The sequence below is a fragment of the Clytia hemisphaerica genome, unplaced genomic scaffold (genome assembly GCF_902728285.1).
Source record: "Clytia hemisphaerica strain Z4C2 unplaced genomic scaffold, Clytia hemisphaerica genome assembly, whole genome shotgun sequence".
Classification (NCBI taxonomy): domain Eukaryota; kingdom Metazoa; phylum Cnidaria; class Hydrozoa; order Leptothecata; family Clytiidae; genus Clytia; species Clytia hemisphaerica.
Genome location: NW_027103334.1, coordinates 609,026 through 623,078, shown reverse-complemented (window position 1 = coordinate 623,078; position 14,053 = coordinate 609,026). Strand labels below are relative to the sequence as shown.

Below are 14,053 nucleotides of genomic sequence, written 5' to 3'. Positions count from 1 at the left end.
CTGAAAAATGACCATTATTTTACCAGTATTTTCAAGTATTTCAAGTATTTCCAGTGTGGCTAACCATATCCTGTTACAACCAAATAACTGTTCTAAATGTGGCTTAAAATGTCAGAAGATATTGCAGTTGGTGTATATCCTCTATCCTGAATATTAAAAGGAAATAAACGACTTACATTTCTGTAATCAATGCGGCTTTTCCGCCTTCTTCTTAACTTGATGATAGGCGATTCTTCGATCTCCTCATCTGAACTCTCCTGCGCACGTGATTTAACAGAAGTCACGCGTTCTCCTCCACCGTGCGCATCTTCCTCCTGCTGTTGCTCTCCCCCTTCTTGTTTTTGTTGTTCACTTTCTTTGACCACGTGACTCCAGTATTCTTCCATATCACCACGTGACTATATAAGAAAGGAAATTATAATGGAGCTTTATCACTGACCTTTATATATCCCTGGACCAAGTTACTCAATGCCGGCAAAGCAAAATATTATGGTTCTGAGTTTTTTGAAATTGGTACCCGCGGAGAGAGCGCTATATCTAGTTTCGCTTGTGCACTAATGATGTAGCGCCGCTTGTCGTTAGGCAAAGTTTCAAACAATACAATGGCTTCTTTGCGGGTACCAACTTTAAAAAAAACTAAGGTCAAAGATAGCTTGGTCCAGGGATATATAAAGGTCAGTGAGCTTTATACGAAATAATTATGCCGGCCAACACCTAAGTTTTAAAGAATCTATTCCAAGCAAAAGCAAATAAATTCTGTGAGGAGTTCATATACAAGAACTCTGTGTCTTCAATTGCAGCAACATTGACTTTTCGGCTCGACAAAAACTGGCGTATGAAAGCCAGATCGAAATTAGAAGCAATCAAAGAAGTAGAATGTCTTGTATGCCATATAGAAAAGAACAGCTAAGGTCATTTTTTTGGGAACAGACTATGGAAGAGAATACAATCTAATTACAAGGGACACTACCATGTCTCATAAGTATATAAAGGTTTTATTTTTACATGAGTGTTCTCGTTTCATATGAGACACATATTTCATATATGGGCAGTGTCTGCTTTTTGTTATATTATGCTGATATAAGTGAAGAATTCTTTTCCTCTTTCTGACCAATCTTGCTCCACATCCGTGTCAATCCAATGTGAAAAAGCTTGTGAATTAAAATTGATGAGCAAGCAAACGATATCACTCTTATTTAAAAACAAAACCTTTAAGATGTTTTACTACTTAATTCCAGCATAAACTTCATGTTTGTAAATATGGTTGTGTTCATATCTAGACTATGCAAAAAAGTCGGCCAAAACTTAGATGGCTTTAAGTGACTAAATTTTGGCTTGGTGACTGAAATAAGGGCCAACTAAAAATTTGGGCCGACGAAAATTTGGGCCGACTAAAAATTTGGGCCAAATTAAAAGTTTATAATTAAGCTTTCCTTAACCCACTTTTCATATCGGTATTACTTTAAAAGAATTTAACAAATAATTTAAGAAGGTATAATTTTAAGTCGGTCTTAATTATTAGTCGGCTCTTAGTGACTAAATTTTGACGAGGTGACTAAATCTAGGGCCGACTAATAATTAAGGCCGACTAAGTAGTCAAGACGAATAACTATCTAAGAAATTGGTTCTTTTGCCGAAAAGAGTTTACAACCGGTAGAATTTGACGGGGAAAAAAGTTTGTTCCAAACTCCAGTATTTTATCGCCAGTATTTTTCCGCATACCGACATACAGCTGTTATACCTGCGCATATATCTCCCGCTTTTATCATCCCTTTATTCAACAGACGATAGTATCGTTTCCCAGCTGGCACACAACGTTGTTTCAACGTTCATCTAACATTATATGGACGTTGGGGACGTTAAATAAACGTTGAAACAATGTTGTATGCCAGCTGGGTTAGTGTAAATCCTAGAGACTAACGTTTCATCGAAATAGAGAGTGGACACCAAAAGACTTACAGTGGGAAATTCGAAGTTAGAGCTGTCCTCACTTACTAAAATAAAAACCAAATTTCGGAACTTGCGTTTTCTCTAAGAAAGTGTGACCAGTGAAAGAATAACAGAATTTGATTGCGGGCTGTGTTTTTAACATAAAACCACGCTAAAACCTGTCATTGAAGAGCTCACATTTCGATTGGACGATCTTCCTTTACTTTCAACAGAAAGAAAGGAACAAGGTCTTTCTCTCCTCACCACGTCATCCTCTTCATTTTCTTCGCCATCTTCATCAGACATTGAGTCATCTTGATCATCGTGGACAACAATCGCATTCCAGAAGTCATCCATCGCTGCTTGTGACTGAAAAAAGAGAGAGAAAATCAAATCAAATGCCTGTATATCATTACGGCTCGGGTACTGACAGTATTCGAGCATTTATGTTTTGAAATGTTTCAACCAATTGATTTTTACTATTGGTTTTGCCGTATGATTTTTTTCCTTTTGATTGTTTTTGCTAGTGCTTTGGGTTCAGTTGTCAGAAATTTTTATTGGAAAAGAGATCTCAGTCATCATCAACAGATTTGTATTATTTCTTCATATCATTAGAAATTTACATGCTTAAATTAGGGAATGCAAGTCAGGAGTCCATTAGACTAGAGTCTATTTCTGGCTGAACTTTGCTTTCTAATGATTTTTGATGACGCTGAGTTCAGTGAAGTAGACTAGAAGCATTTGACGAGGTTAACATTTTGAAAAAGATGCTTAAATAAATAAAAAAATCCAAAATAACAAAAAAGCTAATTGAAGTTGAAAAATATAATTAAGAGTGAGAAACAAACATCAATAACAGATTTTGAATCCCTTATTTTCAAATAAATAAATTGCCTCATTCTTTTTTTACCTGGCAAAAACAACGAGCCTAAGCAAAAGCATATTACCATATACTACCGGGCTACTTAATCGCGCCATCCAGTCTATAAAAAAGCTGTACCCCAGGCTAGGAGTCCATCCAATGAACGTTTCAAACAAGAATTTTACGCACAATTAAAGAAATAAGCCAAGAATTGAGTCAATTCATTAAACATTTATAATTAACAAAGAAGGTTTGAATCAGAGTTTTCTTCTTTTTTTTTGAGATTCTCTAAAATCATTGGACGTGTATAACAATTCAGTAGCGTAGACAGGGGTGAAGAACGATCTGCGTAGGAGAGCAGATTCAACGGCTGAGCTATTTAAATACCCATATGTTAAGAAGCGTTGTCTTCAATGAATCTAAGCGACCGTAGTGCAGTGGTAGAGCATCCGGCTACGGTTCGCACGGTCGTAAGTTCAACCCCTAGCCGGGACATACCAAAGATTCTCAAAATAGTACTTGATGCCTCTCAGCTTGATGCTCAGCAATTAAGAGAGGGATCAGGGGTAAGTGGAGAAATCCAGGGAGAAAGAATGGCGCCCTTCCCTACCTTCGGGTAGATAGCTATCGAAAGAGAAGGCTTCGGGTCGCCTCCGACTGCGGTCTCAGACTTACTTATTTACTTACTTAATGAAGATAACAAAAATAAATAATGAAAGGTCATCTATGACAACATCTGAGACCGCTAGTTTCATTTTATTTGCTGAAGTCGGCAAATTTCTACAAGGGATATTTCACTCTATTTGCAGGCATTTTTAAAGCATGTTTTTCCTAATTATATTTTTTTCAACTCGAAGTAAACCACATACTGTCGACAACACCAATTAGAAATGTCAAGAACTGCCATCATTACGGTAATTGATTACCGAACAGGAAGGAGATGTTGCCCTAAAGGCAAACTTTCTGACTTTGCCAATAGGCCATTTCACAGTCGAAATGAATCATGGGTAATCAGGACCTCCATAACGGCTTCCCTTTGGGTAGACACAAGAACATACAAAATTTAGACCAACAGAGAGTCGTTATCACAGCGCAGTGGTCCTGATTACCCATGATACCTTTCGACCGTGAAATTTCCTGGCTTTGCTACTTCTTTGGCCGCCATCTTGGATTTCCCGCCGATATTTTGTACTCCGTCCGTGAGGTATGTACCGAGTCAGGGAGCTTTTTGGGGGAAATCATCCTAAAATAGTCTTAAGGTATATTTTGAGGTTTCAATTCAGCCTAATTTTTGCATGTAATACATACGTCAAACAAAAATTTGACAATTTTGTTGAACCTTTTGCAGGGTAATAATTGGCAATTTCACGGTAAAATGCTATAGAAAAGGTTCAATTACCAAATTCCATGATGACATTATACTTAGCATATTCTTAATTTTTTTGCCGATTTTATCAATATTCTTATTAAGTATATTCTTACAAAAAAAAGCGTGTACAACGACATCTGGTAGACAGGCCGGCAGTTAGGCAATTAGAAAAATTTAATTTATGATAAAAATATCAAAAATCACTAGTTATCACATCATTTTAGGATAAGTATGTTTTGCGTCATTGTCAGAAAAACAGGAAAATTAGTCAAGCTTATCATGATCTTTTATATCGGAGAAAATTACCATTACTTTTCACATGGCACGTACACACATTTTTTTTATATAAGGACCCTTAACTTGGCTGCGAGCCAGGAGTTTCTCATTTTCCCAGAGAATATCAGTCTCAAAGTTCCTTATTTTTATAGTTGCTAAGATTGGATTTATTGCTAAGTATGTAACAATGTAAGTCATGTTTAAGTATATAACAATGGACTACATTACAGGAAAAGACGTTTATCGAATGTTGTTTCGTCAATATTTTGTCATCTTTTTGTTTAGGCGTTTGTAAATGTCTGCAAATTCAAGTTTAACTCTCTGTTCCTTAACTTGTTTTCTTATTCTGTGCTTGAGCAGTTCCTTAACAATTCTTTATTTTTAGGACCATTTTCAGCCTCAAGTTCCTTAAAACGTGTTCCTTATAAAAAAATGTGTATTCACTCTTAAAGCTCGTGACTCCGTTAGAGAGCAAATTCGCGGTATCCCTCTCCAAAGAGCACTCAGAGCATAGTGTGTGCATAATGGATGAACTGTTATGACTAAAAACAGTACAACAAATATTATATGCAAATGTGCAAAATGTAGCGGAACGTCTAATTAGCGGACACCATCAAGGGAACAGTTAGGTGACCGCCAATTAGAGTTATCCGTCTTTTGGAGGGTTTTTGAAGTTCTTTCATCGAAGGTTACAGCCTCTAGAAGGTAGCTCGTTGGAGTCGAAAACCCCCGTTTTTCAACGTTTTATTTTATTCCGACAGGCAACCATCTAACACCTATAACTTTCTATACCATAACTTTAAATGTGAAACATAATTCTGGAGGCTTCAAAGAACCTCTGTAAAAAATAAGTTTATAGCACTAAATGATAAAAGGTTCATTTTTAATCTCCATTTTCTAAAATATTTAGAACAATCTATCTTAAAAATTATGGTGCTTCGGATTATCTTTTCAACGATGTATAATTTGAAGTGTTTGAAGGATACGTTGGAAAATGGTGCGCAAAAAAACAATGGACCTTGGTTTTATTCTCAGTGTTTGCTAAATGGGGGAGGATTTTGTGCAAGAATCTTTGTCCGCTAAATGGAGGCGTTCACCGCTGTCTGCCTTTTGGTAACCTGATAACAGATGTTCATAATTTTCTTACACGCACGGTAAACCTCTGAAGACGCATTGAAATTTAACATCTGAGGAAAATAGTCCTTCCGCGAAAAATTCTACAACAAGAATCTTGTTGTGCGCCGGAAAGTCAAAAAAACTGATACGGCACCTTATTCATAAACACAATCACACGACTTTGTTGACATTCCTAGTCCTTTTAGACGAACGCGGTCCTTACGATTTCGAGATTGCATATTCGTCAGATTGTTATGTTTTCGCACATCCCTTTAGAGCTTCAGCGTGGTGTACAGAAAACAATTACAGTCTGATCTCAGGTTACCTTTTAAGAGACTTTTCTACAAGGATTTAAATAGAAAATAGAAAGGGGAAAATATTATGTTGTCTGTCTTGTCCCTGAGAAGTCTTGACGTCATTAAAAGGAGAACACTCCCTGGAGCGCGTGAATAGCCCAATTCTTCAATCTATAGGAATTTGAGGCTTTCGATTTTTATAAAAAAAATTCTTATAAAAACTGAGTATTTTATTTTTATTATTTGAAATAAATGAATATTGCTATAAAAAAGGTTATTACTATTAAAAAAACAACAAAGAAATATTACAAAACAAAAAACAACTGATATCCCGATCAATATCAATGTCCCGAAAGATTAAGTTAAAAGTTCTTTTTAGCGTTTTTGGCTTCTTTGGGCATGAGGGTCAGTAGACTTCCGGAGACCTCTACAAGACCAGCAAAGGTAACATTTTGATTGGATGACGTGTATATCTAGCGTTCGAATTTGGTCACTCGGACCCTTAGTAGGACTGTTATCGGCTTATTATTTCAATTTTAACAACTGAAATTAGATTTCATCATCTTTACGACCGAGGGGTTTTAAAGTGCCGTAAAACTCCGACTTTGCAGTTCTGATAAATAACATCAAAATACATCAATTGGCTTTCAATCCACATAAAATAGCGTTGATTCTTTCAAAAACAATTTTTATGAAGAGAGCATTAAGATAATCTTCCTCCTGTATCATTATATTGCCATTTTGAATAATCGGATCGTCACCGATGGTATCACTGCTTTGAACAACGATATTGATGGTCTTATTCTTACCAATGACCGTTAATGGGTACCGTAAATCTGTATAATCTACTTTTTCTGAAAATATAGGTAGATGAATTCCGATTATTTCATCATTCTCTTCTTCAGCTTTTAAGAACTCTACAAATTCATCTTCTTTTATCCAAATAGGATCATCATTGAAAATCAACCTAAACTCATCATCATTGTGAAAATAAGGAATTTGAAGTACTTGGACTGTTGCATTAGCGTTGTACTCTGTCATAAGGTCATTCCATAGATTGTAGATGTGAAATCCGTTTTCATATTGTGTCCAAAAGTATAAACGGATTCTTTCAGACGTTTGGCATTCGATATTTATATATTTTTTATATCTTCTTTGCCAGTCATAGTGAGGATTATTTAATTGGTCCATCAAAATTTGGTGTAAATGTCGATTGAAGGTAGTATATGAAGGAAGGTATGAAATGATATAGATTTTATTTTGCTTTGGTAACCACTCATGAAAGGGTCGATAGGGAAAGTGTTGGGTAGACCATACCACGAGATCGACTTGTTTACGGACAAAAAGTTTTCTAGCTAACTCAGATACTTTAACATGTTTATTATCAAAAGAGTAACTTTGATATGCAAATATCACAAAAAATAATGTTTGTTTAACATCGTTGTTGTTATGAGGTATGTTAAGTAAAACCTTTATCACTTCATTCTCGTCAGTCCGTGTTATTGCCTGAAATTCGCGTTCCAAAAATTCAGCATAATTTTCCATAGTTAAGCGAATTGAACGGCTTTGTAATGGAGAAAATATCCAAACAATAGAACAAGGTTTATCTAACAATGACTTTACTAAATAGCTCAATTGTATGGCACCATCAGGGGAACAGTTAGGTGATCGCCAATTAGAGTTATCCGTCTTTTGGAGGGTTTTTTGAAGTTCTTTCATCGAATGTTACAGCCTCTAGAAGGTAACTCGTTGGAGTCAACACCTATAACTTTCTACACAAGAACTTTAAATGTGAAACATAATTCTGGAGGCTTCAAAGAACCTCTGTAAAAAATAAGTTGAAAAATGAGAAAAATTTCATTCTTAATCTTTCTTCATTTGCTATAATTTTTTGAAAATTCTACCTCAAAAATTATGGTGCTCTGGATTATCTTTTCAACGATGTATAATCTGAGATGTTTGAAGCATACGTGTTTGCTAGTTGGGGGAGGATTTTGAGCGATTTTCAAAAACCTGTGTCCGCTAAATGGAGGCGCGCACTGTCTGCCTTTTGAGGACTTTTCTACAAGGATTTAAATAGAAAATAGAAAGGGGAAAATGTTATGTCCGCTTTATAATGACTACTAATCAGACTTGACCGCTCTTTAAATTATCCACTAATTAGAACGACGTTGATCACTGGTTGCCAAGCTGAAGATTAAATTCTCATTTTTTTATAAGAACAATTTTAACAACAAGACTTAACATCGGCAAAATTAAGGAGAATTGAAAATAAGAACAGAAAAGTTTCATTTGTCCCTGAGAAATCTTGACGTCATTAAAAGGAAAACACTCCCTGGAGCGCGTGAATAGCCCAATTCTTCAATCTTTAGGAAATTGAGCCTTTTGATTTTCATAAAACAAATTCTTATAAAAACTGTGTATTCTATTTTTATTATTTGAAATAAATGAATATTGGTAGATATAAAAAAAGGTTTCATCACTATTAAAATAATAACAAAGAAATATTACAAAACAAAAAGCAACTGATATCCCGATCAATATCAATGTCCCGAAATATTAAGTTAAAGTTCTTTTTAGCGTTTTTGGCTTCTTTGGGCATGAGGGTCAGTAGACATCCCGCAACCTCTACAAGACCAGCAAAGGTAACATTATGCTTGGATGACGTGTATATCTAGCGTTCGAATTTGGTCACTCGGACCCTTAGTAGGACTGTTATCGGCTTATTATTTCCATTTTTACAACTGAAATTAGATTTCATAATCTTTACAACCGAGGGGTTTTAAAGGTCCGTAAAACTCCAACTTTGCAGTTCTGAATAATATCAAAAAACATCAATTGGCTTTCAATCCACATAAAATAGAGTTGATTCTCTCGAGAACCATTTTTGTGAAGAGAGGATTAAGATCATCGTCGTCCTGTACCATTATATTTCCATTTTGAATAATCGGATCGTCACCGATGGTATCCCTGCCTCGAACAACGATATTGATGGTCTTATTCTTACCGATAACCGTTAATGGGTAATCTGTATAATCTACTTTTTCAGAAAATATAGGTAGATGAATTGCAATTATTTCATCATTCTCTTCATCAGCTTTCAACGACTCTACCAATTTATCTACTTCTATATAAACAGGAGTTTCATCAAATGAAAACAACGTAAACTCATCATAAAGTTGAAAATAAGGAGTTTCAAGTACTTGGACTGTTGCATTAGCGTTGAACTCTGTCATAAGGTCGTTCCATAGATTGTAGATGTAAAGGTTGGTGTTCCATGGTTTCCAAAAGTATAAACGGATTCTTTTAGATGTTTGGCATTCGATATTTATATATTTTTTATATCTTATTTGCCAGTCATAGCGAGGATTATTTAATTGGTCCATCAAAATTTGGTGTAAATGTCGATTGAAGGTAGTATATAAAGGAAGGAATGAAATCATATAGATTATATTTCGATTTGGTAACCACTTCTGAAAATAACGATTGGGAGAGATTAAGATAGACCATACCAAGAGGTCAACTTGTTTACGGACAAAAAGTTTTCTAGTTAGCTCAAATACTTTAGCATGTTTATCATGAAAATAACTTTGATATGCAAAAGTCACAAAAAATAATGTTTGTTTAATATCGTTGTTGTTATGAGGCATATTAAGTAAAACCTTTATCACTTCATTTTCGTCAGTCCCTGTTATTGCCTGAAATTCGCGTTCCAAAAATTCAGCGTAATTTTCCATAGTTAAGCGAATCGAACGGCTTTGTAATGAAGAAAATATCCAAACAATAGAACAAGGTTTATCTAACAATGACTTTACTAAATAGCTCAATTGTATGACAGAATCGTGAAAGTATTTTTCGAGCCGTCGTTTAGGTCCGCTATCCAATATAGCGTACGGAATAATGGTGATATTCCGGACTTCCGTACACGGTAAAATCAAGTCTCCCAAAGCCATCGGTACTGATACAATCACACAACAGCAAAGAAAACAAAATAAAAAACCAGGCGTAGATGACATTGTTGATAATTTCCACACTTTGAATTAAATTTTAATGATACCAAAAAATACTTTTTGTTGTCTGAAAGTATGCTCTTGTATAACAGCGACATCAGCAACTATTTAAGCCTTTTCTTATCTCCAAAATTGTCAATTATCAAAGGCTATTCAAGAAGTAATCACACATTGATGTCAGAAGGCAATTACAGCTAAAAGCCATTTCACAAAAGTCATTTTTGTCTAATTTATTTTATCTTTTTTGATTTGACAGGATTATTTGACTAATAAAGCCATTTCACAAAAGTCATTTTTGTCTAATTCATTTTATCTTTTTTGATTTGACAGGATTTGACTAGAAAATAGCTTGGGAAAAAACACTGTGTCTGCTAATCAGATATGTCCACCCTTTAAAGTCTCCACTAATCAGAGGTTCAAACACAACGTTGCCGGCAGACGAAAGGTGTATATTAATACATATTTTTGCATTGTCGATAATTTTTACTCTTTGATTGAAATTATTGCCCCCGCAACGAGCGCAGCGAGTGAGGAGGCACTCATAGTTTCACGCTTAGATATTGGACTGGAATCTCGAAATTTTGTTGCGCGTTTGTTTGTCTGTTTTGTCGCGCAAGACTACCCGTAGTTAGTCTCTTCCGTAAATGTTCGGTTTTTTCCGGGACGGCAGTTGCTAGCCTAAAAACTTTTTCTTTTTAATAGCAGGCGCCGCGGGCATTTTACTCAGCTTTCGACAGTAGATTCTATTCCGCTTGTAGAATTTTGCCCGATTGGTCAACAGTCAGGAAATGGAATGGAGAAGTTTCTGGAAGTTTTTTTAAATCCAAGCTCTCTCCTCCTGCAGTCAAAATACTTATAAGCATTTACTTTTGACTTTGGGAATGGGATTAAACAAGATATATACATATACCAATCGGTGAATTTGCTGACAGTCAAATTAAAATCTGTCTCCTGTCTTAGACATTCAGATTGATTCATTTTTCGACCCAAACAGTTTGTCCCCAATAATGTCCAATAATGTGAACAATGATTAAAATGATAATAGTAGAACAATGATTGAATGTGGACAAAAGTGATTATTGTTGGTGGTTGAATTGGCAACGAAATTACACTGTAACTAGATTTATTCGACAATCGTCATTCAACATACTCTACTCCCAACAAGAATGCTTAAAAATCCTGTGCTATGGTACTTCGACAGTAAGTAAGTACGTAAATATTTTTTTCTTTGTGTACTTTTATAAGACTTGGTTTTATTAGTCTTTTATGTTTAACCTGTGTTCTTGTTGATACTTACCAGGCACTATTTGGGAAATTATTATCAAGGATTGAAAGAAACTTTTGTGAACTATTTTTTAGCAAATTTCAGTACACTCACATCACCATAGACCCGTTTTAATGTTTTGATTTTTCGCGTTTGTATACGCATGCGCCAAAATAGTTACGGTTATTCAGAGGCAGAAAACACGAAGTGCTCGCTGGAAAAAGGCAGTTTTGATTTTATTATTCAAAATCTCTTCATCAGAATTTCATGAAATTTTAGTATAAGAATCCTATATAGTTATTAGATAACATACTAAAATTTCTATTCAAAATTCCTTCTAGATCCTGAGAAAATTGACATAAACTGCGTGCCTCCAGCTAATGTTGTTGTCTTTTTGCCTCTTAAAGTCGGGCCGTTTTGCGGGTCGTAACGAGCCGATGTAAACATGTGACGTCACATGAAACGGGCCTCATCTAATTTCATGTTTCTTATTTTCCCTTTAAGCTTTTTATGAATGAGGATTCGTTTACCTTGACAACGCAATATTACCTCGTTACTGCTATTATTACCACGTTACGTCATGATTTTCCATCCTTCTACACGATATTGCTGTTACAACTGCAAGATAACTGGCATATCTTTTTAATGTAAACAATTTTGTCCATGAGATCCCTTATCATGCCGTTGGAAAAAGTCCTGAATGTACGCTATTTCCTGTTAATACCTGTTTCCTGCTCATCAATATTGCCTCGTTACTGATACTATTACCACGTTACGTCCTATCATCTTCCATCCTTTACACGACGCTGTTACAGCTTCTAGATTATTGGTAAATCCATTTAATGTAGGTAAACAATTTTGGATCACGATATCCTTTGTTAAACCGTTGGAAAAACTCGTAAGTACGTTGTTACCTGTCAATTTTCGGTTCCTGCTCGTTATGTTTCTGGCTCGTAGCATTTCTTATGCTGTTTGGTTCTAAAGTCCTGAATGTACGCTATTTCCTGTTAATACCTGCTTCCTGCTCATCAATATTGCCTCGTTACTGATACTATTACCACGTTACGTCCTATCATCTTCCATCCTTTACACGACGCTGTTACAGCTTCTAGATTATTGGTAAATCCATTTAATGTAAACAATTTTGGATCACGATATCCTTTGCTAAACCGTTGGAAAAACTCCTAAGTACGTTGTTACCTGTCAATTTTTGGTTCCTGCTCGTTATGTTTCTGGCTCATAGCATTTCTTATGCTGTTTGGTTCTAATATGTTTCATTTATATTTCAAATTGGTTGAAATAAATATAGTTGCATGTCTTTTGACTGGTTTAGTATCTGTAATTGATTCTACCTGGACACTTTTCCTAATGAATGTTTTAAGATTCGTATTTTATTCTTTGTAAAAAGTAATTCACATTTTTAGAAAAAAAAATGTTTCATTTATGTTAGCTTATTCATTGATATCTCAAAGAAAATGCTTTTGAGAAGAATCATTCTAACTATTCCAAATCATTTCCAAACTTTTGCTATAAAGCATTAAAAAGCCTTAGTTAGCATTAATTAGTTTTTACAAGCATTTGTACTAGCGGGTGGCAGTTAGTGAAAGCTATGGCTAGTATATACATACTGGGTGCACCAAAAAAAAGTATACAGATTTGTCGAGATATTGTGAGCTTCAGGATTTAAATTTTTTGTTCATTCTTATTTTATTGTATAGAGGATGCTCTAACTTGAATTTTGAGCTATCATACATTAAATTTGAAAAAGTAGTTCAAAAGTTATTTCCAAAAAACTGACTTTTTTTCCATGTCGAAATTTCAAAAAATCATTAAAAACAGCAATCACGGTGTAAATAAGACAAAATGACAAAAACACAATTTCATTGTTTTTTTTAATTCCTTTTTCTCTTATCTTATATTTTGCCAATAGTTTGTCTATCTTATTTGCACGTCATGAACATTCCCAACACCAGCAAACTCAATGCAGACCCAAGTTCTTTGAGCAACTAGTCGAGGAATGGTGATCTATTGTTTCAAGTTATGGTGATCTAAGTTTTCTCACATAGCACACACATAACATCAAAACCTCTCTTAGAGATTTCCAAAAATATTATCCCCCATGGGAATAGCTTGTTTTACCATATTCTTAAATTCCGTAAAGAGTTTTGATGAACACAGTTGCATTTTTTGGTATTTTTATGTGTAAAGAAGGTAAGTGTCAAGAGAAAAGTTTGCTCGCTGTTTTTAATGATTTTTTGAAATTTCGACATTGAAAAAAAGTCAGTTTTTTGGAAATAACTCTCGAACTACTTTTTCAAATTTAATGTATGATAGCTCAAAATTCAAGTTAGAGCATCCTCTATACAATAAAAAAATAATGAACAAAAAATTTAAATCCTGAAGCTCACAATATCTTGACAAAGTTGTATACTTTTTTTTGGTGCACCCGGTATAAATATTAACATCCAATATTAACAACCATTTAAGCCTATTTATACAACTATTCATATTATCTCCAAGATTGGCATCAATCAAAAAAGCTATTCAAGGAGAAAATTACATATTTACGTTAAAAGGCTATTAGTACTAGTAATCTCATTGTTTTGAGGGAAATTCGGGATAAATTTCCCGTTTGCAAAAGAATTTCACGAAAACAAGCATGGGATTCCTGGTTAATCCCAAAGTTTGGATTGAAATTCTAATAATTCTGAATAACGTCAATTTAACACTGGAAATCAATCTAAAACTTTAAAAAGAGGTCTCAAAAAAGTCATAGAAACGCGAATCGTGTTTTAATTGGATAGTATTCCATTTACTTAAACCTTCCAAGATAGTAAAAAATCCGAAAAAGTGTTGAATTTCCCAACGATGGAAATTTCACTTTTGCGGGAAATTACAAAAGCTAGGAGGGAAATTCATTTTATCATTTTT

General features: G+C 34.7%; 1 protein-coding gene across 1 annotated transcript in view; it reads right to left on the bottom strand.

Moving 5' to 3' along the window:
• Positions 1-14,053, bottom strand: part of LOC136816001 (putative leucine-rich repeat-containing protein DDB_G0290503) — a 62,246-nt gene that overhangs the window by 12,510 nt on the left and 35,683 nt on the right. The window contains exons 12-13 of the mRNA XM_067072425.1: positions 2,128-2,298; positions 177-398 (exon numbers count right to left, since the gene is read on the bottom strand). Coding sequence (XP_066928526.1) covers positions 177-398; positions 2,128-2,298 — 393 coding nt within the window. The remainder of the gene's footprint in view (positions 1-176; positions 399-2,127; positions 2,299-14,053) is intronic.